This window comes from Podarcis liolepis (genome assembly GCF_965112155.1).
Source record: "Podarcis liolepis genome assembly, chromosome: 5".
In the NCBI taxonomy this organism is placed as follows: Eukaryota; Metazoa; Chordata; class Lepidosauria; order Squamata; family Lacertidae; genus Podarcis; species Podarcis liolepis.
The window spans coordinates 97,686,214-97,712,321 of NC_139556.1; the positions used below are offsets into that span (position 1 = coordinate 97,686,214).

General features: G+C 43.1%; 1 protein-coding gene across 1 annotated transcript; it reads right to left on the minus strand.

Annotated features, from left to right (window-relative positions):
* Positions 1–4,283: 4,283 nt before the first annotated feature.
* LOC310707301 (cytochrome P450 2J2-like) lies at positions 4,284–23,894 on the minus strand. Its single transcript, XM_083504319.1, has 9 exons — positions 23,628–23,894; positions 18,125–18,281; positions 15,261–15,410; positions 14,760–14,920; positions 13,115–13,291; positions 11,366–11,507; positions 9,663–9,850; positions 8,487–8,628; positions 4,284–5,680 (listed from the first exon to the last, which is right to left on the minus strand). Exons 1-9 carry the CDS (start codon positions 23,793–23,795, stop codon positions 5,493–5,495), a joined length of 1,473 nt encoding a protein of 490 aa, XP_083360445.1. The 5' UTR covers positions 23,796–23,894; the 3' UTR covers positions 4,284–5,492.
* Positions 23,895–26,108: the final 2,214 nt, after the last annotated feature.

The window sequence follows — 26,108 nt, forward strand, 5'->3', positions numbered from 1 at the left end:
GATCTAATATATACCTAAATCCCACATATCAACCCACTTTTTCCAGAACAGAGGCTGACTTTCCATCTTCAAATCTGTATTGCCCCATCAAATTAATCTGCCATGAGGATATGGACCAAATTATAACTGATGAGACAATACATGCCATGTCTTTGCAGTTGCTAAAATTGTAGGTGGGATAAGGTGGTATTTCTCTTTTTCCCAAAGCTACCCATCGTAAGATAGGTGCTAAGAAGTTTTCTCTAAAAAATACCCATGCTGAGGTAGTCATAGAATAGTAAGGATTCAAAGGATGGCTGTCTCTCTGTTCCTGTACTTTTTCGGGAAGGATGGATGTATGTTTCTCATTCATTGTGAGCTGAAGGCGATGTTCCCCTCAGGGAGACCTCAGTTCTGCAACCCTGGTAGGTGCTGATCTTGTTATGGACACCACACACCCCACAACCCTGGGACTTTCATTCACCCAAATGCACAGAGACTTATCTCTCACCCCCTGTCTCCTAGCCCCTTCCTCACTTTCCTGCCTTGCAGATCCTCCTATACACCCTCCCCTGCAGCTCTGAGGACCCCCACTTTGCCCAAATGCACAAAGACTGGGCTAGGTGCTCAGCAGATTCGAGAAGGTGTTAGCGTGCAGTGCTCAGGAGGGAAAGAAGCCAGCCAGGAGACTGGCAGGATAAGACTTGTTGAATTTATTTGTGATGCAAAGCCATGGAAAGGACTTTGGGGGTGGAGTGGGGGACAAAATAATAATTCCTCTGCAGCATGATTCCTCCTTCCCACATTCCTCTCCTCTCCTCTCCTCTCTGGGATGGAGCTGCGCACTTGGGAGGGGAGGGAAGAGTTGCCCGCAACAGGGAGGGGAGGAAAGAGTTGCTGCTGTCACCACCACCATTCAGCTGGTGCCTTTGGAGAGGCAGCCAGACCACTTCGCTTGGTGGGCTGCGTTCACAGCTGCCTCTTTTGTGGGGCTGACATGAAGATTCTGGCTTCTCCTTCCTGGGCTGGAGGGTGGGTCACTCCAGCTGTAGCCAAGGCTCAGAAGTGGGGAAGCATCCCTCACCCAACTTGCACCCTTAATTTTTTTGCACCCAGGGCAACTGCCCTGATGGCCCCTACCATGCTATGTCCCTGCCTCCTTTAGCCTACAGTGGACTGACACCAGCCTTCCATGTTATTCTCTTTCTTTCAATTATTACAGTTCCACATACTACAATTAACTATACTGGTGGCGCAGTAAAATTGAATGGTTAGCATTAGCATCAATGCCTGGAAGGTTTTGTTCCAAAACTGTTATTATATGGTCTCAGACCATTAGCCTAATTGCCCTGTATAAAAGGGTGTTGTAAGTACAGTATGTGGACAGAGAAGGAGCATCCTACACAGCCAGAAGTGCTAGACAGAGACAAGTGCCAGAGTGTGAGAGAGAAGGCAGGGAAATGTTGGGCATACGATTTTTGATTGCTCTGCTGGTGGGTCTTTTGATTCTGTACTTCCTGAAACAGCTCTGGTGGTCATGCAGACACTTCCCTCCAGGGCCCCTTCCACTTCCTTCCATTGGAAGCATGTGGCAGACTGCGATCAGGCTCTATCAAGAGACATTCGCTAAAGTACTTCTTTCTAAATAAACTAGCTGAGAAGGAGAATTCATGAAGCGAAGCATGAATTATTTTCTTCTCGTGGTAACTGTGGATAACTATGGTCTTTGTGAAACCTTCTGGCATGAATTTTATAGGAGAAATCAGTATGTGATATCTAGGAGACTTGGGGTCCAATCTCCTGGGAGGTGGGGGGTGTTGAAAGGCAGTTTAAGCACTCATGTTATTTTCACACCAACCCTGTGGTTGGGCTGAGAGCTAGAGACTAGCCCAAGGTCACTCAGTGAGCTCTGGGGCAGAATTGTGCTTTCTACCTGCTTCTCCCCAATCCAACACTCTGACCACTGGAAAGTCATCAAAGAAAAGCATCTCCCCAGGCCTGGGTACTCTAATAGTTCTAACTTGAAATACATTTTGAAAGTGCCCAACCCAGGGAATAAATATCCTAGTATTTCTCACAAGTATATAGGCGGTCCACTCAGGAACTGTCTTCTTGTTAGCATCTCTGGGTTACAGAAAGATCTCTGAAATGTCCTCAGAGGCCAGTGCACTCACACACACTTGTGGGCAGAATGAAGATTCAAGGACAGAAAATCTGATAGCTTAGTTCAGACTGGAGAATAAATAGACTTCTTCTTTTTTCAGCTGCCCAGATAAAAAGTGAAATGTGTAAATACTTTAAAATCCGATTCACAGTATGAATGACCAATGCCAAATGGGCAAACCCCCACTTGCTCAAAAAAGTTAAAGGGTCATGAAATGTTAGCCATGGAGGCATGCCAGGATTGAAACATGAGGTTGTACAATGAGAGTGGCTCAGAAAACTTTACAGAAGCAGGAAGAAAAAAGCTAAGCACTTTATCAGGAACTAGTGATCAGTGTGTCTGTTTCAGTTCAGAAGCATAACATCCAGTGGAGCCACAACTTACACTCTTTGCAATGATGTGTTCCCTTTTAACTTCCAGCTAGGAGGTTTACAAGCTCATAAACACTGATTCATTTATCTGTTTTAAAATGTTGTTGCACCAGCATTCCTCAAGCAGTTAGTAGCAGTTGGCTCCAAGGGTGGATGAACTACAAGTTAGTGAAGTTATCAGGCACCCCATCTAAAACATACCACAAAGCTAGCTGAAGCATTTAATATGCTCCATAAGTAATATGCTTCAAAGTAGGTGGAACAAAACCAAGAGCACATGCATCTCTGGGTGCCGTCCTGTCTCTTTGCAACATCACTTTTTGGTGTGGCTGCATAAGGAGCTTACAGATGGGCTGAGATCTAAGATGGGCATGTACAGGGAACCCCTGACTTCTGCAGGGGTTGCAGTCTGGGTCCTTGCATGCAACAGTGGAGCACACGTAAGTCCTATTAAGCATAATTATTTAATTGACACTAAAATGGGGAATGCCTGTGTGTAATTGAAACGGACATGGGGGATATTTCACTGGAGTATTCCTGTAGGGACTGGGCAGAGGAGGAATGGTGGAGACCGCCTCCCCATGCTGACCCTTCCAGAGAGAAGGAAGAGGAAGACAGTATAGATTTACATCAGGGGGTTGAGGGAGGTCGCAGCTCAGAGGCAGATGAGGGGGAAAGCTGGGAAATCATGGGAGAGCCAGAACAATACCCAGCTGATATGTTGTCATTAGAATGCATTCCAGACCCTCCATCTCCCAGAACCCGGTGAGCCTTAAAAAGCAGAAGAGCAAAGAGGTCAAAGACAGAGGGCACGGAGCAGCCCATGTAGAGGAGACCATGAGAATGACAAATGAGGGAGTGGGCGAGACAGGGAGAGGGGGTGGAGATTCACTTGGGACAACATCATTATCCAAGAGGATGGGTTCTATAGCCTCTCTCTGTAAAGACTGAAATCAAGAAGAATGCTAAGAGACCTTTCCTTGTCTTTATACTTTCCTGGGCAACTACTGGGAGCCACTAACAGCATCCTGACAATACCAAGTTAGAAACAGATCTCCTTGAGTGCCTAGAATAGTTGATTCAGGTAGGCATCTGGGTTTATTGCAGGATCTGGTACCAGTGTCCATGTTAAGTCTGGTTGCTGTATTATTGTGGGTGAGGAGATGTTTAAGATTGGGTGGCTGTCTGTAGGCAATGAAAGGTCTTCCTCCCAGGAGCTTGAGAAAGAGAACTGTTGTTGTCTAGGAGAGGTTGTAAATCTCTGATGATGCACTGAACTATTTTAACTTGGGAACTGTATGTGATTACTAGTAGTGTTCTGTTATTTTCTCTTTTGGGTCTGTCTTGCAGCAAGTTCTCTCTGGGTATCAGTCTGTTTGTTAATCTGTTGTTTAACTTCATCAGGTGGGTATTTTAGTTCCAAAAAGGTTTGCTGTAGATCTCTTAGGTGAGAAACCCTGTCTGTAGAATTGGAACAGACGCGGCTGTAACATAGAGCCTGGCTATGTAGAATTGATTGCTTTGTATGTTTGCTATGGTAGCTGAAAGCATGTAGATATGTTTGTCGGTCAGTTGGTTTTCGGTATAAGGTGGTGTCTATGCATCCATCCTGTATTTTTATAGTAGTGTCCAGAAAATGTATTTCTTGCATAGATTGGTTCATTGTTAGGTTGATGGTGGGGTGAAAGTTATTGAATGACTGGTGGAAGGTGTCCAGGGTCTGCTGAGCATGTGTCCAGATAATAAAAATATTGTCAATGTATTGCAGGTGCAAGAGAGGTAGAATAGTTTATTAACTATTGTTTTTGTTAATTTATTCATCTACTTTAAATATATACTCTTATGAAACTGCAGGTTATTACAATGTTCCGATCTGTTTACAATTTGTCTGTAAATATTCAATAAACCATTTCCATTCTTTTATAAAAAGTTTGTTATCTTGATTTCTTATTTTTCTGGTAAGTTTTGCCATTTCTGCATATTTTATAAGCTTTTGAATCCATTCTTCTTCTACTGGAACTTCTGCTTCTTTCCATTTGGGGGCATTCTTGCTGCTGTAGTAGCATACATGAATAAGTTGATGTACAATTTGGGAAGTTATGTCCTTCTAATTCCCAAAAGCTTCTGGGGGTTGTTTTTTTTAACAAATGTTATTACAAACATCTTTTTCAATTCATTATATATCATTTCCCAGTAAGTTTTAACCTTACTACAAGACCACCACATATGATGAAAAGAACCTTCTTTCTCTTCCAACACTTATTTAATTTAGATTTATACATTTTTGCCAATGTACTTGTTGTCAGATTCCATCGATATATCCTTTTCATATAATTTTCTCTAAGACCATAACATGCTGTAAACATCAGGAAGAACTTTCTGACAGAAAGATCTGTTTGTTAGTGGAATGGACTCCCTCAGGAGGTTGTGGACTCTCATTCATTGGAAGCTTTAAAGCAGAGGTTGGATGGCCACCTGTCATGGATGCTTTAGCTGAGATTCCTGCACTGCAGGGGGTTGGACCAGATGACCTTCAGAGTCCCTTCCAGCACTACAGTTCTTTGGTTCTATGATCAGTATGGAGGGGGTTGAAAGGGGGTGGCCAAATCAGGAGAGAAAAGGCAGTGCAGAAAGAGGAGTGATCTGTGTGTAGGAGAGAGTTGAGGAAAGTGACAAGGAGGGTGGAGGAAAAAAGGGAGTAAGAGTAAGAATGGAGATGCAAAGTAAGTTGCAAAAAGGAGGGAGTAGGAGGCTTGGGGATAGGGTTGAAGATGAAAGCAGGGGCATGAAAGGGCATGAAAAACAGGAGATGGGATGAAGGCGATAATGGGTGCAAAGCAGAGCTGCAAAAAGAAGAGACCTCAGCAGTTGCATGAGATGGGAAGGGGAAGCTCTAGGGGGTTAATATGTCAGGAATGGCAAAGAGTTTGGCAAGTGGAGGAAGCATGAGTGCAGCCTCCTGTAACTTTCCTATTGTATTACGCCTTGCAGCGGGGAACAGCACAGAGTTTATAAGGATGGGGATGTGTTGTACCCCCTGGTATAGACTCCATATTGACTTCTTTAACTCCTTCTGGCAGCTGGAAGCGGAACATTCTCAGCAGGCTGGTCAGGAAGATGAAAATTTCGGTCTTTGCCAGCTGCATTCCCAAACACATGCGAGACCCTGCGGAGGAGACAAGGGGAAAGCAGCAAGTGAGCAATAATTTACTTTCCAGTGTCCATTTCTTTGTACTCTACACAATACTATGGTGAACTAGACATAGTTAGGACGGAGAAATAATCAAGGCTGTTGTCAATTCCCTAGCCTGCTGAGTGCCAACATTTCATAGTTGATTATGAGAGGCAAACTTTGGTCAACTGCCCTGAGCAATAGCAGGATAAATCACAAACCCAGATTGAAAGAAACTGAAAGAGATAGGAGGAGAGGGAGGAGAGGTTGTAGAAGCTGATTTCCTTGTGCTTGCACCCCTGGTTTCGGTGTCAAGGTTTCTGGGTTTCTTTGTTTATTTGGTGCTGACACAAAGAGAGCTGCAAGGCTTTTTAAAAAAATACTCAACTGCCTCTGCACAATCCCCAAGGGTGATGTTCTATGAGCTTAATAATCTTCTTAATAATCTTCTTCTTAACCTTGCATTGTGCAAGAAGGTCCAGCACAGGGCTAATCATTTTTTTTTTATTTTAAAAAAGAAATCATAGTACTCTGTATTCGCTCTTCCCTCCCTCCCACCCAACAACATAAAATGTTTGGAAGGGTATATTGCTGGTGGGCAGGGACAATAAGGAAAGCGCCATATAATATCTGCAAGTTTAATATTCCAAGGGCAGCTCATAGAATGCCTAGTTGTAGGGTCACAGCTAACCGGGCAGAGATAAAGTCTCTGCCTGAGAGCTGCTGTCAGCCAGAGGTGACACTATAAGACTCAGTAAAAGAACTCTTTGATGTCTTATGGAAAAAGTAGAAAACTCATTATCTCTAAGATGAATTAGGCACTTTAATTTGCCTTTCAACTGTTTCATCATCATAGTCTTAGAATATGATGGGATTCTAAGTGTAATATGAGAATTATGGCTCAACAAAACCCAGCATTAACAATGCAGTTGAGTCAAAATAAAAAAATTCCTTCCAGTAGCACCTTAAAGACCAACTAAGTTAGTTCTTGGTATGAGCTTTCGTGTGCATGCACACTTCTTCAGATACACTGAAACAGAAGTTGCCAGATCCTTCTATATAGTGAGAAGGTGGGGAGGGGTATTACTCAGAAGGGTGGTGGGAATGGGTGATTGGCAGATAACTGAGATGAGCCTGTTGACGACTCTTAACGACTGCAATAGGTCTTACAGGAAAAGGCAAGGGGTGAGAAGGTGAAAAATGGCTTAGTCATGTATAATGAGATAAGAATCCAATGTCTCTGTTCAGACCAGGTCTCTCCATGGTTTTAAGTTTGGTAATGAGTTGCAATTCAGCAGCTTCTCTTTCCAGTCTATTTCTGAAATTTCTTTGTAGTAAAACAGCTACTTTGAGATCTTGTATAGAATGTCCTGGGAGATTGAAGTGTTCTCCTACTGGTTTCTCTGTAATGCAGTTGAGTGTACATTATGAATCGACCCAGGTAATCAGGCCTATTGTTCTCCGCCAGGCCACCTGAGAAGTTCATTGCAAAAGAGATCTGAGCTGGTGCTCCAAGCTCAAACTGCATGGCTCTTACAAGCCATTTTTAAGTCTTTATACCCAGTGCTATTTTCCTAGAAAAAGAGGTGCTAAAACTTACCACAAATACCTTTTATAATGGCAATGATGCCCACCTGACAGGTGCTGGAACTGAGTTCCTGTGAGTTCCAGCTGGGAAAAAGCCCTGATCATACCGATATTTTAGGAACTTTCAGCTCTGTAACTAAGTCAAGTTTTACTGCCTGTGCAATGTTTTCTGAATGCTGTGTGGAAAAACAAAGGACTCTGACCTTTGGAGAGTTTGTATGTGAACCCTTATAAACTTACCAAATGTGTGGTCTTTTCCCTCTTCTTGGAAGAGGGAAATTTTGAAAAGAACTCACAAGGGCATATATTAAAGATCTAGCATCCTATATTTCCACACTTTACTTTGCTGAATATTTTTTGATTTAAAATCTTTGCTGGGGTGTTCTCACCAAAAGAATACTTGCCTCAAACCTGGATCTTGGAATTCTCCTTTCTATATACCTATTTTCCCCCCTGACAACCAACCAGAAGAACCTGTATTATCATACAAAAATGGCTGGCTCATCTTTACTTTAAAACATCATCTACAACAATTGAATAGGCATACAGTGGTACATCAGGTTAAGTACTTAATTTGTTCTGGAGGTGAACCTGAAACTGTTCTTAACCTGAAGCACTACTTTAGCTAATGGGGCCTCCTGCTGCCGCCGCGCCGCCGGAGCCCGATTTCTGTTCTTATCCTGAAGCAAAGTTCTTAACCTGAAGCACTATTTCTGGGTTAGTGGAGTGTGAAACCTGAAGCGTATGTAACCCGAGGTACCACTGTAATTATTTGTATAAATAGGTTAAGAGATGTTTGGAAGTTAGCAATGAGGATGTCTGCTGAATTTCTGCAGGAACAATACTTTACAGCACGTGGCAGATAACATTAAACACCCAGCTCCTGACAGATACGGGACAAAAATACTCCTTTGTTCTTTGAAAACGGAAAACTGGCACATACTCCAATCTCCTATAGAGGTCAGGATGAAAGAAGTAGAAAGCAGGGTGATTTCATTGCAGACTCAGTTCTGAGTGTGGTTTCAGACCAGGCTAAATTACATCCCAGGAAAAATGTAGCGTAGCTTTAGCCTAAACATGCCCAGCAGTGCTACTCCTGCCAGAAGGATGTTATTTCTGCTCTGCCTCCCTTGCTGCTGCTGTTGTCATTTCCTGGAATCTCCCCAATAAGCATGCCTACAAATCACAACATAGCTTGGACACTGGCATTTACCTGCACCAAATGGCAGGTATTCTTCTCTAGCCACATATTGTCCGTTCTTGTCCAAAAAATGATTTGGGTTGAACTCTGTTGGCTTCTCCCATCGTGTTGGATCAAGAAGAACAGAACGCAGATCGGGAATAATAGTAGCCCCCTGCAGAGAAGAAACAATTGAAAGGGAATGCACTCAGAACACTGGATTGTCCTTCACTACCCTAGGGATAATATATGTGAAATTCAAACTGAATTTAAACTGGGTGGGGTTTTTGTGGGGAGAGTGGCATTTACCAGTGGCCAGATTCATCTCCAACTTTTTTCCATTTAAAAGCTGCCTGTATGGGCAGGGGAAAGGACGGTCTCGTTCTCTCCATCCGTCTTTTAAAAGGGAAGATCCAAAACCAGAGGAAGACTGCTGGTCACCATAATTTCCCCTCCTTGATACATGAATAATAGAATTCTAGAGCTGGAAGGACTCCAAAGGACATCAAGTCCAATCACCTGCGATACAGGAATCTCAACTAAAGCTTAAATTACAGAAGACCATCCAACCTCTGCTTCAATGAAGGAAAGTCCACAACAGCTCTGTCAGAACTTGAAGCCATTGGTTTAGGTCCTGCCCTCTAGAGCAGGAGAAAACATGCTTTTCTATTTTCCATGTGATAGTCCTTCAGATAGTTGAAGATGACTATCATATCTCCTCTCAGTCTCCCTTTCCCCCAGGCTTTAGCATAACTAGCTTCCTCAATCATTCCTCACAAAGCTTAATTTCCATACCCTTTATACTCTTGCTCACCCTCCTCTGCACACGTTCCAGCTTGTCAATATCCTTCTTAAACTGTGGTACCCAGAACTGGACACAGGACTCCATGTGTGGTCTGACCAAAGTAGAATAGAGCAGTACTATTATTTCTGGACACTATACTTCTGTTGATGCAGCCTTGTATAGCATTAGCTTTTTTTTATGCTGCATCACACTGTTGACACTATACTCCTGACAAAAAAAATAGCACTAGCCAATGGTGAAACAAGTCTGCAGATGGAACTCCTGCTCTTGTGTGGTTTTCTTGCTCTTCGGGTTTTAGACAACACAAGCTCCTGAATGGCTGCCTGCAACACTCAATACACTGCAGCCCAGTGATTCTGTTTGTTCTTGGGACACAGGAGTGCAGTTGTATCATGCTTCTATACCTTGGGAATGAGGAAACCGCAAATCTTCACATCCTCTGTACATTGCCTGACAACCCCAAAAAGTAAAGCATATTTAAAGCGCTGTGTTTCATGAATCACAGCATTGATGTAGGGCAATTTCTTCTTATCTTGATAGCTGATTGAGTGAGCAGAACCTATGACATCTTCTATCTCCTTGTAGGCTTTATCTGAAGATAACGATAGAAACATATGGTTTATTTTGAATATTGCATTCCCCCCCCAAGATGGACATTTATTTCCCATGAACCTATTCCATACGATTCTGTGAATGAGTCCCTGTTTCTTACATTTATAGCCCACCTATTCCTCCAAGGAGCTCATGTCAATGTACATGGTTCTTCTCTACTCTAGATCCCAGGGGTGAAAAAGGGGAAAGTGAACCTCCGCTCAGCTGTTTCCGGTTACTAGAGCTGGCTATAGGGCTATGATCCAAGGCTGTCTGTTTTACACTTAAAAACAAACAAACATATCCTCCACCCCACAATATTTCCTACTTTCTTTCATTAATCCTCTTTTCCTTACTTGATCTTGGCAAACATCAATCAGGGAAAGGGCTCAGGCACTTATTTCACAGCAGAGGCAATGATGGCATCTGCTGGGGACCTCTTGGCCAGTCCTCTGCATGGGATCCAACTGTTAGAGGTTGAGGTCCCTTTGCTCCCCCCCTAAAATATTTGAGGGGCCCGGACCTCCCAAAGTTGATGGATGTTACCATTCAAATGTGGACTGGGGCTTACCTGCCCCCTAATAATTTATTTGATTTGGCACCCCTGCCTCTTTATATCAAATAAATGAGCTTCTCTCAAAGAGAAAATCACCCGCTAAACTGTGCAGAGGAAAAGGTGGCTTCATTGGCTATGTGTTAAACTGCCATTTATATTTCCAAAGATTCCAAAGTCCTTTTATTATGGCCAAAGAAAATGCAAAAAGGGAGTGAGTGAGCCCAGCAGAACTCTTCCAGGCTGAATGTTGAGCAAAGGGGGGGGGGAGAATAAGAAAACAGGAGGCTTGTTACTGAAGTCATAATCTGTGCATTAGTTAACATTTCATATTTGTTGCAGAGTTTTAGAAGGGGTATGGCTTACAGGTTGTCATGAAGGAACCTGGACTTCAGGATTCATCACTATACCCCTGGCAAAAACAATGACCTCTTTATGCATCTTTCTCTCCCTTCCTTTGGCCATGCCATTTCCCAATCTTCAAATTGTCTTCCCTCTATTTGCAAAGCCATTCCTCTCCTTCAGAAAAACTTTAATTGACTCACTTAGCTTCATCCACTACCCACAACTGCCTCCTGTTCCAACTTTCTTACACATTCAGACCCTCCATCTCTTCCTGTCCCAGTAATAATAGATTGGAAGCTTCCTATGGGGACAGGGCATTCAGGGCATTTTACATTTCTACTTCTGTTGACCTTGATTTTAGGTTCCAGAAACTATGTAGGAAAATGTTGGTGGGAAAAAGGGTTCTTTCTAGATGAGTAAGTCAAAAGCATTTAACTTATTTTGATAACCCTTTGTCTTCTAAAACTTATATCATAAACTCACTAACTTTTAACTATTTCCGTTCCTTTAAGTTCCTTGTTTTAGCAGCACATCAGATATGAATGAAACCTTTAAAGAATTACAGTCCACTGTCAAGAGGTCAAGAGAAGCCCAGGCTCCCATAGCTCCCTCTCTCACCTTGGATATCTGGATGACTTGCCAGGAGGAGAAGCGCCCATTTCAGAGAAATGGTGGTTGTGTCTGACCCTGCTATAAAGAGGTCAAAGATACACTGAGCCATGTTTTCTTCATCATAATTAGACTCTGGGTCATTCCTGCTCTGATGTTGAAAATAGGAAAGGTGACATGTCATTTACATGCATTAAAACCTGTCCTTCAGCACTTATTTTATCTATTTTCACCCATTTATTACCATACCACCAGGAAATGCTTAATAAGGGGTCAAGGGTCCCATCACACCACCTGAAGTGACATGGGAAGGTGCCACCACCACTGCCCTGATGCTGCTGCTTCCTCCCTTACCTGCATTGCATAGCAGTGCCTGCAAAGTGACAGCAGCAACAGTGGTATCCAGTAAGATCCTGTGAGTTTTTGATGAAACCTCACCGAAGCTGCCACCACTGCCAGCACTGCTTCTTCACCAGTGGCGGACTCCGGCAATTTGGCTCCAGGGACCACACATTCGCTCCATAAGACGCACTTTTTTCCTCTTAAAAAGTAAGGGGAAATGTCTGTGCATCTTATGGAGCAAATGTGTGGTCCTTGGAGCCAAACTGCCAGAGTGTGACACGCTCCTGGCTGCTCTTTGGGGGTGGGTGGGGAGCCGCGCTGCTCTGCTGGCAGCCTCCACTTCCCCCTGCAGCCCCGGGAAGCTTTGGGAAGAGCGGGCAGGCTGCGCGCAGATGCCCCATGCTCCTGAGCTGCTCTTTGGGGGTGGGAGTCGCACTGCTCTGCCAGCAGCCGGGGCTTCCTCCTGCAGCCCCAGGAAGCTTTGGGAGGCTTTGCATTGCTTTTGCTGAAGCTAGAACAGCAAGAGGGATAGCCGCGCAAACGCTCTTCAACAACATTTGATTCAGAATATATATTTTTTCTTGTTTTCCTCCTCTAAAAACTAGGTGCATCTTATGGTCGGGTGCGTCTTATAGAGCAAAAAATACAGTAGGTGGTGCATCAACAGGGATGTCTCCTGTTGGCACTCCACTGTCCAAGGCTGTTAGCAATTTCACCCCTCCCAACCTTCTTTTTAAACCTCGTTTGAACAGTTTGTTATAATACTGTTGTTGTTGTTGTTGTTGTTGTTGTTTTAAAATAAACATTTTAAAAGCCTTAGCCCCACCCACTAAATTGCTTCATGGATGGATCCGGAACAGGTGGTCCCCGGGGTGGCCTACAGAAAATTGGCCTGAATTGAGAGCCACAGATTGAGGCCACAAGGCACACAGGAGGGATTGTATATATTCCTGCAAAGGATAGCATGAGTTAGAACTATGCACCAACACATCCTCCACTGAAGAAAAGTGAGATAAAAAATGAAACCATTGAACCAGTAGAGCTTTCCTGTTGTCTCTGCCCATGTTTGAATGCGAGATGAACACCAATCCAGAATAATTTATGCACAGAAGCAATCCTCCAAAGGGAAGACCCCTTAATTGGCCCACATAAATTTCCACTCATTCACACTTACATTTGGGGTTATGGAAATATCTGGCATTTCCTACCCATTTCAATAGATGTTTATGGATGGAAGTCAACCTACTTTAGAAACTAAAATGACTATGAGGGAAATTTTTCGAAACTCGATGTGCTTTTCAGCTGAGATTCAGAATAAAAATATTGGTGTCTTGGCAAGACATTAGTATTCACATGTAGGACGGAATATAACGATTCCTTGGATGAGCAGGATTCAGTTTCAAAGCAGGTACTTACTTTTTCCATCTCAAGTAGATAGAAATCAATGAAATCCTGTGGTTCATGCAGAGCCAGATTCTCCTTATGCTTCTCTATCTCCTCCTTTGCAAATGACACTACCATCTCCATGCAGGACAAGGCCTTCTTGTGGGGCCCTGGGAGATGTTTCATGAACCATGGGAATATTTCATACAACTAAAGGAAAGATAGCAAAAATGCTGTCATTACCATGAGGAAGCTTGGCCACATGTTTCATGTTTTGGATTAGCACTTTAATAATCTGCATAATCCTTCAGGGCTAGCATATTACTTTGAGTCTAACTGAGAAGAAGGAAGGTTTTGCAGCTTCTCCTGAATCTCACAACAACTGGTTCTGGGAATTATCCCTAGCTGAAATGTGAAAGAAAAACATTGCTCAATATATTTTACAGCTCCCAGACTTCATTCCAAAACTGGGAATAATCCCAGGACTCCTCCTGGAACAAGTGAGTGGTCTTTTTGCAGGAGGTGGGGATGGGTAGAGAATATGGCAGGACGGACGGACATTCAAGTAAGTTGACATTTCAACATGAAATTGTCTAATATGCAAATTCAAACACAGCCATCCTTTGAAATGTGCACTTCTGCAATTTTTATTATTACTTATTTTATTTATTAAATTCCCCAGTTGCCCTGTCAAATAATGCCCACCTTTCCTCTACAAAACATCTTTTAAAAAGAAAACTTTTCCTTTTTTCTATTTTCTGCATTAAAGATCAATTGTATACCTTTTCTGAATGCCATATATATATATATATATATATATATATATATACAACGACAAAAAAGTTGTACATTTATGTCGTTTGTGACAAGGGAAACAAAGTTCACAACAACAACAAAACAAAAAAAAACCCAAAACTCATATATTCTGACAATAAATCTTAGTGCACAGCTAACTTCCTGTCGTCTCCATACTTCACTTAGTATTTACTAACTTATTGCATAAACATATCCATTCCTTTTATAATAAAGTATTATTTCTCCTATATCCTTTTTTCTTGCTTAATATAGCTACAGAGGATATTCAAAGGCTATGACCGAGTTCAAACTGCAACAACTGTTCTTAAGATATGTTTTTAAAACTACCCATTTTGCAATACGATGGTACCTCTGGTTACGAACGTAACCCATTCCGGAGGTCCATTCTTAAGCTGAAACTGTTCTTATCCTGAGGTGCACTTTTGCTAATGGCACCTCCCACTGTGCGCACGCCTCTGACACGCGACTTCCACTTGCATCCTGGGGCAAAGTTCACAACCAGGAGCAACTACTTCCGGGTTAGAGGAGTTCATAACCCGAAGCATGCATAACCAGGAGCATTCATAACCAGAGTTACCACTGTAAATACTTGTTTTGAATTATTTTTCATTTTTTTTGTTAATTTGGCTAGCATATTCAACTAATTTTTGTAACCATTCTGACCTGAAAGGGATTTTATCACTCTTCCAGTTAGTCGCCATTAGGATTCTCGTGGTGACAGTGGCATATAATTAGATTTAAACCTAATCTATCTTCTCCAACACTCTATCCTCTATCATAATGGATTCCAGAAGGCTGAATGGGGGCCCTAAGATCCTTGGGAGACCTCTCTGGCTCAGTAGGAATGAAAATGTCTACTCACAGAATGCTGGATGCTGCCTTGAAATTTTAGGACAAGATCCATGGCTTCTATCAGCTTCCGGAACCTTTCATCTTCAAGAGCAAACCGGTACCCAAAAGCCACAGCACATATCACGTTGGAGACTGAATTAGTGATGGGCATGGAGGGGTCAAGTGGTTGTCCTGCAAAATAAAGTCATACTAATGTGAGTTCAGTTGCTCCTATTCATGCTGAGAGTGAGATTTTATGATGGTCAAGAGAAACCCGCTGTGATCTCCAGCACAATAGCGCAGTGTCTCTCACAGAAGGGTGGTGGTTCAAGTCCACCCAGGGACAGCTGTGGTCAGGATTCCTGTATTGCAGGGGATTGGACTAGATGACTCTCTGGGTCCCTTCCAAGTCTACCATTCTGTGATTCTAAAGCATATTACATTCCTTTCCAAAATGGACAGAGGCAGTACACATAGATTTCTGCAGACTGGAAAATAAGGAAACCCATCACCATCACCTAGGATCATGTACCCTTTGAACTTGCAATGACCTCCACAAGCTGACGGGTCTCCTCTGCTATTTGGTGCTCCATGCCTTTCTTCCCCAGCCCCAGCTTCCGCATAGTAACCACTCCAAGCCGTCTCTGTTGCTTCCAGACGTGTCCATTTGATAATATAATACCTATGGGAAATCATTGAGAAATTATTATTTACAGAAATTAATGTAAATAATTAAGTTGCCAGCCTGGAAGAAACTATGTTCACTGAAGTTCATGTCCTTGAATTTAATAACTACTTGGTCTCTCTGAAGCAAAGAATTAGAAGATGATACAAAACCCATCTCAGAGTATTATATGGGTATCTCTACGATATTGGCATAACAGAACCTCACTTTCTATTGCCTTTCGTCATTCAGAAATTCATTATTCATTATTGTGTGATAACAGAACAGAAATCAGGTGGTCCCAGAAGTCCCTGCACTTTACAGTATCAGAAAAATGTGAGATCTCCAGATATGTGATATCTACAATGGGGGATTTTGTCTAGCGTTTAAAATTATGGAAAACTCAGGTGATACTTGCAAATTCAGTGTTTGTTGCACAAACAACTAGTGTTGATAAAGATAAACTGAACTCCTTCTGTGGCATTAGCCACAGTTTGGTGTCCCAGTTTGGTGTCATCTGCAAATTTGATGAGCATCCTTTCAATTCCTCCATCCAAGTCATTTATAAAGACATTGAACAACAACAACATGCCCAGGTCAGAACCTTGCAGCACCCCCTTGTCCTCCTTTCCAAAGTGATGAGGAACTATTAATGAATTTGGGTTCTGTCAGTTATCCAGCTAAAAATCCACCCAACAAGTACCTCATTCATGCCACATTTTAGCAACTCCCTTGCAAGAATATAATGGGGGTTTTTGTCTTTGACTTCTGGGAAATGAAATTGCCAGCGAGGCAATGGAGGAATTTGCCGGACCTTACATTCTTGACAGAGTTTGAGTTCCAACAGATTTCAGGGAAATTGAAGTCTCATTTTTTGAATGTTTGGTATTCTGTTCTAGGGAGGCAGCATCTAAGTCTTCAGTCTGGTTTGGCAGTCTATAGCAGAGTCCCACATTAAGGTCACTGATGTTTCTCTCTCATACAGTTTTTACCCATATAGTCTCAATCTGCTTTCCTTGCTCAAGGTCTCTTCAACAGGTGTATATTTTGTATTGTTTTTGACTCATATTTAGTTTTTCTGCACTGTTTGAATTTTAGCTGTTTTTATATGTCTGTAAGACGCGGGTGGCACTGTGGGTTAAACCACTGAGCCAAGGACTTGCTGATCAGAAGGTCGGCGGTTCGAATCCCCGCAACAGGGTGAGCTCCCATTACTCAGTCCCTGCTCCTGCCAACCTAGCAGTTCAAAAGCACATCAAAGTGCAAGTAGATAAATAGGTACCGCTCCGGTGGGAAGGTAAATGGCATTTCCGTGAGCTGCTCTGGTTTGCCAAAAGCGGCTTAGTCATGCTGGCCACATGACCTGGAAGCTGTACGCCAGCTCCCTTGGCCAATAAAGCAAGATGAGCGCCGCAACCCCAGAGTCGGTCATGACTGGACCTAATTGTCAGGGGTCCCTTTACCTTTAAGTTGCTGTGAGATATTCATGCAGAAGGCAATTGATAAATTAATAAGTGACGATGATGGTGACTGCCCACTGGATCTACCCTACGTAGGATTATTGTTCAGTACCACCAAACTCAGCTGCTCTCTATACTCCTTCCACATGTACTTGAATTCTTGTATGTGGTGCAATATCGCTTAGCTGTTACTATGCTATACACATATACCTATATGCCTCTTAAATACTCCCCTCGGTTTCCCTGATCTTGCCTCTCATTAGTTTCCAACTCCTGCACCTGTCATCTGGCACCCTGCTGATTTCAAGCCAGTAAGATTTGCTCTTGAAGCCCCTCATCATCATAAATTTAATGACTTTTTAAATCATTTATTAGTGTGTTTATACCCCATTCTTTCTCCCAAAGGAATTCCAAAACTGCAAACAACAAGCAACACAACAACAATAAATATTTTAAAAAATTCAAATACAGATGCAGACTGGGAAAGTTCTCAAATGCTTCTTGGAAGGGGAAGGTCTTTGGAAAGTGCCGAAAAGACAACAGGGGGGACACCTGTCTACTATTCAAAGGGTGGGAACTCCAAAGGGTAGGGACCACAACACTAAGGGTCCCATGCCTATATTGTGTGGAATGGGCCTTCTTTGATGGTATCTGCAGGAGGCCCTCACCCACAGAGTCTGGTTATTGACTAGGTATATAAGGAATGAGATGATCTTTTGAGTATCTTGATCCCAAGTTGTATATGCCTTTATACACCAAAACCAACATCATTAAATTATTCTGTGAGCCACCCCAATATTTTTTGATGAAGGGCGGTATATAAATAAAATAAAATAAACCCAGTAGCTAATTGGCAGCCAGTGGAATTCTTTCAACAGTGGCGTAACATGTTGGCTGTTCCTGCCCCCATGAGCAGTTGACCCATTGCATTATTCATCAGCTGCAGCTTCTGGATTAATTGCAAGGGCAGCCCCTAATAACAAACACTGCAGTAATCCAACCTGGAGATTACTAGTGCATGAATGGCAGTAGTTAGGCTATCCATAAAACACTTGCTAGAGGATTGGTAAGTTTTACTCAGAGAAGACTCATGGAAATTCATAGACCTTCATTAGCCATGCACATTAATTACAATGGGTCTACTGTAGGACTAGCATTGGCTCCAACAACCCATTTCCTGCAGTTAATAGAGAAGCTTTGTTTATCCAGACAGTCATTTAAATTTTTCTCTGGCGGAAATGCCAGTAGATTGTCTGATTCTTCACTACTCACCCTTTCCTTTTGTGCTAAAGAAAGACGACACTGGTCGCTCGTCAAATTGTTCAGAGTGGTCAATGAGAGCTTCTTTCACTGCTTGGAATCCAGACAGGACTACAAAGGGTATATGTCCCATCCACATGGTGTAAACGTTTCCATATTGCTTTGCAATCTACCATTTGGGTCAAAAGAGAGGAGATGAACGTTATGTTCAAAGTAAACAGGTAAGTATTTCAACTTAACACATGAGCTCCAGCCTTCCTTACCTCTACAGCTTCTCACAGCTTCTTTTGCCAGCATCTCCTTCCCTCCCTCCCTTCCTTCCTTCCTTCCTTCCTTCCCAACCCATTTGTTTTACTCTCTCTTGCACATTTTGTGCAGGAATGTGGAAACTGGAGCCCACCAGTGACCGCAGAACTGCAACTCCCTGCCCATTGGCTATGATGGTTGGAGCAGATGGGCATTGTAGTCTGGAGGGCACCAGGTTGGCATAAACTGGGCTAGAGCACTGGGTCAGGTTTCTGACCCACGGTGGGTCACAGCAGGAGCATCGCCACCAGACAAATATATGGTAAGGAATTAAAAAGAGGTCTCCCAAATATATCTCTGGGCTAGAGATTATTACCAATTTCAGATGTTTTAAAAGTTATGTTCTTATCTGAAGGCCGAGTAGTCTTGTATTCTTTGAATTGTTTTCTCTGGAAAAAAATGGCTTATAAATGGATTAAATAAACAAATAAATAAAAGAAAATATAGACTGACAAGGAGTGAATTCTTGCGCAGAAGGCAATGGAAAACTACCTGTTTTGATTTTCTATTGCTTAGATTGCTGCAATGTGTTATACATAGGGCTGCATCTAACAATGGTTCAGAAATTTCAGATAGTGCAGAATTCAGTGGCCAGGTTGCTCATCAGGAGAAGACTGAGCATATTACACTGATTCTGCTCTGACTGCATTGGCTGCCAATTAGTTTCTGGGCCCAATTAAAAGTATTGGTTTTGATCTACAAAGCCTTAGGATCTCAATACCTCAAGGACTGCCTCTCCCCATATGATCTGATCAGGACCCTGCAATCATCATCTGGGGCTCATCTTTGTGTGCTTCCTCTACAAGAGGTCCAGGGATGGCAACACAAAAACTGGCATTTTCTGTACTCTCCTTTTTGTGGAATGTTCTCCCAAGGGAGGTTCAGCTGATGCCTTCATTATACACTTTTAGGTGTTTAAGACGAAACTGTTGCTCTTCAACCAGACCTCTTGCTGATTAACATCTTACACCTTTTCAAAATTTATTTGTGGGAAGGGTTACTGGTTTGTTAGTTTTTTGTTCTTGTTTTTATCGTGTGTTTTATGTATGTTGTATTCTGTTGTTGTTGTTTAGTCGTTTAGTCATGTCCGACTCTTCGTGACCCCCTGGACCAGAGCACGCCAGGCACTCCTGTCTTCCACTGCCTCCTGCAGTTTGGTCAAACTCATGCTGGTAGCTTCAAGAACACTGTCCCACCATCTCGTCCTCTGTCATCCCCTTCTCCTTGTGCCCTCAATATGGAGCAGGAACTGGCAAGCCACTCCAGTATCCCTGCCAAGAAAACTCCATGGACAAAGACAACAGGCATGTTGTATTCTAACTTATAGAAAACACCTGAAGGCAGCCTTGTATTGGGAAGTTTTTAACATTTGATGTTGTATTATGTTTTTATATTCTGCTGGAAGCCACCCAGAGTGGCTGGGGATACCTAGCCAGATGGGTGGGGTATAAATAATAAAATTATTATTAATTATTATTATTATTATTATTATTATTATTATTAGGTTGTGAACTGCCCTGAGCTGTGGATTAAGGGTGATATTTATAAATTTAATGACTAATAAAAGCCACATGTGAGTGACAAGCTCCTTCATTTTCTTGGAAAGAGATGATGAGCTCCTACTTCATTGCCAAGAGAACTTTGTGCCCATTAATCTGTTGGAAGGCGGGAGGTTCCCAGCATTCTAGGTCATAGGCAGAATACAATGGAAGAGAAGGAAGACAAATTCCAGAGCTTAGCGTAATAAGCTGTTTGATTAGCTCAGCTTTTGTTTCGCAAGATCTGTTTCAGAGATAAGCCTCCTTAATCCAGCAGCTACAAGCAAGGCACACAGTAATAATATTAAAACTAATGTAAAAGAACAAGGTTCTTATTAATATTGAAAAGTACAAAACCATGTAAACAAGGTCAGTTATATTAGAATAATTAGGGCATGGGTAAGGTTATATTAGAATAATTAGGGCATGACAAAAAGTTGCTGCATTTTCTATATGGCAAGTGTTGAATTGTAAATGGTAGCAAGATCAGTCTGTGAACTTCCTATCCCAGTGCCATTTGTTTCACAGTGGCAGTCAAGGGCAAAGTTTGTAATAGGATGCTCTGGGCGAGAACAAAATTTGACACCCCCAAATAGACCTTCTCAGTTAAGGATCTTCTCAGTTTTGCACACACACCCTCGGTGCCCTGGGTGCTGGACCTCAGTGGAGGCTGAACGAGGAGGGTGGAGGTGCTCCTTCAGGTATACTGGGCCAAGGCCATTTAGGGCTTTAAAGGTCAACACCAAAACTTTGAATTGTGCTTGGAAACGTACTGGGAACCAATGTAGGTCTTTAAGGTCTGGTGCAATATGGTCTCAACTGCCACTCCCAGTCGCCAGTGGCGTAGCATGGGTTGTCAGCACCCGGGGCAAGGCAAGTAATTTGCGCCCCCTAACCCGTGGATTTGCGCCCCCTAACCCAAACCCCCAGATGTTGCGCCCAGTGCGGCCGCCCCCCCTGCACCCCCCACGCTACGCCACTGCCAGTCGCCAGTCTGGCTGCTGCATTCTGGATTGGTTGTAGTTTCTGGGTCACCTTCAAAGGTAGCCCTACGTAGAGTGCATTGCAGTAATCCAAGCAGGAGATAACTAGAGCATGCACCACTCTGGCGAGACAGTCTGCAGGCAGGTAGGGCCTCAGCCTGCGTACCAGATGGAGATAGGAGACAGCTGCCCTGGACACAGAATTGACCTGCACCTCCATGGAAAATTGTCAGTCCAAAATGACTCCCAGGCTGCACACCTGGTCTTTCAGGGGCACAGTTACCCTATTGAGGACCAGGGAGTCCCCCACACCTGCTCGCCCCCTGCCCTCCAAAAACAGTACTTCTGTCTTGTCAGGATTCAATCTCAATCTGTTAGCTGCCATCCAACCTCCAACCAATCTGAGTAGGCTGAAAGCAAAGAGTAAGGTTACCATAACTTCTGTCATAGAGTTTCAGTATGCTGTGTACACACACAGAGGATGACCTCCAAACCATCCTAAATATCTTCACAGAAGCTTACGAAAATCTTGGCCTATCGCTCAACATCCAAAACCCCCCAAAAAATAATGCTGCGCCAACAACCCCTCTGCAGCACCACAAGTCCAACTCAATGGTGCAATGTTGGAAAATGTTGATCACTAGGCAATTATTTTTCCACAACGGTTGACATTGATGCCAAAATCCACCATCGCCTGAGCTCTGTGAGTGCAGCTTTCTCCCGGCTAATGTGTAGAGTGTTTAAGGACCAGGACATTCGCAGGGAAATCAAAATGCTTGTTTACAAAGCTATTGTACTACCAACCTTACTGCATGCTTATGAAACATGAATCACGTATAAATGCCATCTCCAATTCCTCGAAAGACTCCATCAACGGTGTCTCAAAACAATTTTACACATCACTTGGGAAGACAGGCAAACTAATGCCATGGGTGACCAACTTACTTGGCTAGAGGTGATGGAAGAAGAAGGAGGGGGTGCTCTTGGTGAGATTATTACCTGGAGATTAGTGTTTACTGCTGAGACCCATTAAGAATGATTTGCTGTTTTATTAAAAGTGTTTCTTGTTTGAGTGACCAATATGAAGATTTTCCAAGGCTTAAGAAATTGAATAGCATATGCAGGTTAGTATCTGTTGAAAGGTTGCCATGAATGAAGGCTGTGCACCTACGTTCCCTGTCATTTTTTAATGCCTTTTCTTACATGTATCTGTTTGGTACTGTGCGGTTTAGATATGATGTGCATATGCACCAGAAGTGATAGCTCCAAAAGACTTGAAAAATGGGGGCAAAGATTTTCATATTAAATCTCTGGTTGGTCATAATCATAAGTGTAATGCGCTTTCTCAGTGTAACAGTATACAACTTACATTTTTTATTTGTGATTTTTTGAATGCACATTTTCATCTTTTATACGGTTTTGTGGTTTTCAGTATTATTAATTATTATTACTATTATTTGTATTGCGGATAGCTTCTGACAAAGGAATGATTTGCTCTAGGAAACAAAGGAAGTTTATCTCTAAAATGCATCCAGCCAAACATACAGTTGGGCTAAATAAACAGTTCAGCACAAGAACCAACAGAGCTTGTCTTGGCTGTGTTCAATTGTCCTTGGTGCTTTGCCCCTCTTCTTGCTTACAAAACCCACTACATTAAGTGTGGCCCCCACCAGAAGTTAATAAAGTACAATTTCCATCAGCCCCGGCAAGCACGGCTGGTGGCCATGGAAGATGGGAGTTGTGTTCTGCAGTGGCTGGAGGGCCAAAGCTTCTGCACAACTGCCCTGGATTATTTACAAGCAGAGGGGATAGACATGCAGAATAACCACCAGAAGTGGTTTTAGGGTAGCATGACCGGTTCGGCCACACTGGGTGCCAGTGCCTCAGGGGGCACCACAACAATGATGTACAGTGGTACCTCGGGTTACAATACGCTTCAGGTTACAGACTTTGCTAACCCAGAAATAGTACCTCGGGTTAAGAACTTTGCTTCAGGATGAGAACAGAAATCGTGCTCCGGCGGCGCGGTGGCAGCAGGAGGCCCCATTAGCTAAAGTGGTGCTTCAGGTTAAGAACGGACCTCCGGAACAAATTAAGTACTTAACCTGAGGTACCATTGTATAATGGAGAGCAAGTGGTGAGTGGGCAGTGCCAAATTTTAGTGCTGCACAGGGAGCCACTGAAATTCGAGAGCCCCAAATCCTCCTCTTCTTCCATCATCGTTCTATCAAACTTTTATCTTCATGGCAGCTGCTAGGTCTCCCTGTGTATGGCCTATATAACACAGCAGCAGTGGCAGGAATGAACTAATTCAGATTAACAGATTCACAGAATTAATTCCAAAATCTCTGAATTGTTTTTGTTTTGTTTTGTTTGTTTGTTTATTAAATTTGTTAGTTACTTTTACTTGCCCTTATTACACCTGAAAGCTGTTTGTAAAAATTCTTGAAAAGGAATTAGGTTACTTTAGCAATGGAACCTTGGGTGATTTTTAATTAAATTCAGTCTTAAATTTAATTCAATGATTTTTAAGTGTAGGAGTTTCATCGCATTTAATTGTGTATTAAATTGTGGCCCTTGCAGTTAGCATTTAAACCCATGGTACTGTTTAAGCTTAAATACCAGAATGGTTGGGGAAAATTGATAAAACAATTATTGACATTAGACTGAGTTATTACTAAAAAGTACCTTAATGAAAGTATCTTCACGAAGCTTCGCCCCGGATTTCCACAAACTTCCAATGAGAGGAAGCGGAAAAGGTCCTGGAGGATATTGCCTGCGTGACCAGAGTTGTTTCAGGAAGTGCAGAATCAGAAGAACCACCAGGACAGCAATCAAAAATGCCCTTATCTCCATCCTTCTCTTGCTGTCTCTTTCACCTTGTTTCTTTCTAGGATGCCTGGTTAGGTTCAACTCTCCTTCTTCAAGAGCTTTTTGATTCCTCAGAGACCTCAGTATTTCTCTCTCTCTTTATATACTCTATTACTAAAAGCAATTAAGCAATAAAGGTTCTGACATCCCATCAAATAGCCCTGTAATGAGACCTCGTGGCACGCACCACAGCCGGACTCTATAATCATTCTAATGTGTGTCACTCAAATGTCCGGGGGGGTGTTTAATATGAATTGCAATTAGAATTCTAGGTAGTGTAAGACTGATTTGTGCCACAAACATTCAGGGAAATGCATACCATACATTCATGAAATTAAAAAAGTATGTGAGAAAAGGCCTGCTGCATCAGACCAATCAGTCCTATCGAGTGCAAGTGCCCATGGGAAGCCCTCAGGCACGACATGAAGGCAATATCCCTCACCCACTATTGTTCTCCAGTATTTGCAGCATCTGATCCTGGAAATCTGGCATTGTCCAAGGGTGCAATGGGAAGCCTGAGCCCCCCACCCACCCACTTGCTGCCTCCTTGTTCACGAGGTGGTTCCCTATTTTTCTCCCTTGAAAAGTACATAGAGCTAAAGGAGGAAGCTGGGACATGGGCCTGCTGTCCCACATCTTCTTTCTGCTCCATGTGTACTGGATCCAACTTTGGAAAAGCAAAGTGTGTTTGGGCACATTCTCCTTCTCTCCTTCTCTCCTTCTCCTTTGGTGGTGGTGGGGGGGCTCATCTGGGAGCCAAGTGCATGGTGCTCATAGGCAGGGATAGGTAACCTAAGGCCCAGGGGCTGGATGCATCCCAATTGCCTTCTCAATCCGGCCCGCGGATGGTCCGGGAATCAGCATGTTTTTACATCAGTAGAAAGTGTGCTTTTATTTAAAATGCATCTCTGGGGTTATTTGTGGGGCATAGGAATTCATTCATCCTCCCCCCCCCCAAAAAAAAATATAGTGTGGCCCACCACATGGTCTGAGGGACGGTGGATCAGCCCACAGCTGGAAAAGGTTGCTGACCCCCGCGACTAATCCCAAATTCCCAAGATGTCCATGGGCCTAAAAAGGTTTGTGATCCCTCCTGGAAATGGAAGAGAATCATCATGAATGATGTCCATTAGTAGTGTATCCTTCATGAACTTGTCTAATATCCCTTTAAAGTCATTTAAATTGGTAGCATCATGGTTGTGTGAATGTTTTCTTTCTTTCTTTTATATTTCCATGGATTTCTCTGCTTCATCTCTCTAATGCTCAGGGAAGTCTGAGGTATCTGTCATATAGCCTTGCTTTTCCAAACCATGCCTACAGGCAGGTCTGGCACAGCCTTTCAGTGGGGTGAAGCCATTTCCTCAGATGGTGGAAGCCCCTGTGTTGGCATCCCCATGCCAGTGGCAGAGAAGTAATGCTGGCATAGACAATGATTTTGGATAAGATCTTCATTGAGATCTAGGTGATTTTTGACTGAGATCTCAGCATAAATCGCTGAGATCTTTCCTGTCATGGACTGGCTGGAAGCAGAGGAGTGGTGGGAGGCACCAGCTGGGGAACCCCTGAGGGAACCCCCAAGGAAATAAGGCTGAGAGTCAGGGGATTGGTGGTAGGGTGACAATGAGTGGGCAGAGGAAGAAAAGGGAGCAGACGGGAGGAGGAGGTATCAGCAGCTGAAGAGACAACAGAAGGGGTCTGTGGCAGGGAGCAGTCCAGAATCAGAGGCTGGAAAGGAGGAGGGTCAAGAGGCAGAGATGAAGGAGTCTGCTGAAGAAGCCAGGGGATCTCTCCTTCTTGCTGCAACATTTACCACACCCTCGTCTCCTGCAAGAAGAGGAGAGACGGACTCTCCCACATGGGTAATGTGGGCAACCAAATGGGGTGATTTGCCCTATAGGGGAGAAATGAAGATCAGACTATTTGAGCCCACTTCGTACCATACTGCACACTCACCTCTTCTCATTTTCTAGAGTGGGCTCTGCTGTTGACTTCTTTGAGGGGACTGAGTATATATATGTACGGTATATGGTATATATATATGGGGGGTGACACTAATTGGCCTGTGTAACATCTTTTTTGCCTACTTCACATCATTGAGTGTCATCTGTGTGACTGGAGTGGTGTTTTGTTAGAATTTAGCTCCAGGTGGGTGAGTGGATTTTGGATAATATCTGACTAATATTGGAGCCAGCGTGGTGTTCAGGTCTGTCAGGCGCATCTGGGTCAATGCTCTCCAATGGGGCCACATTGTGCAAGACAGGTTCAGATGCCAAATAAACAGGGAGCATGCAATAAACA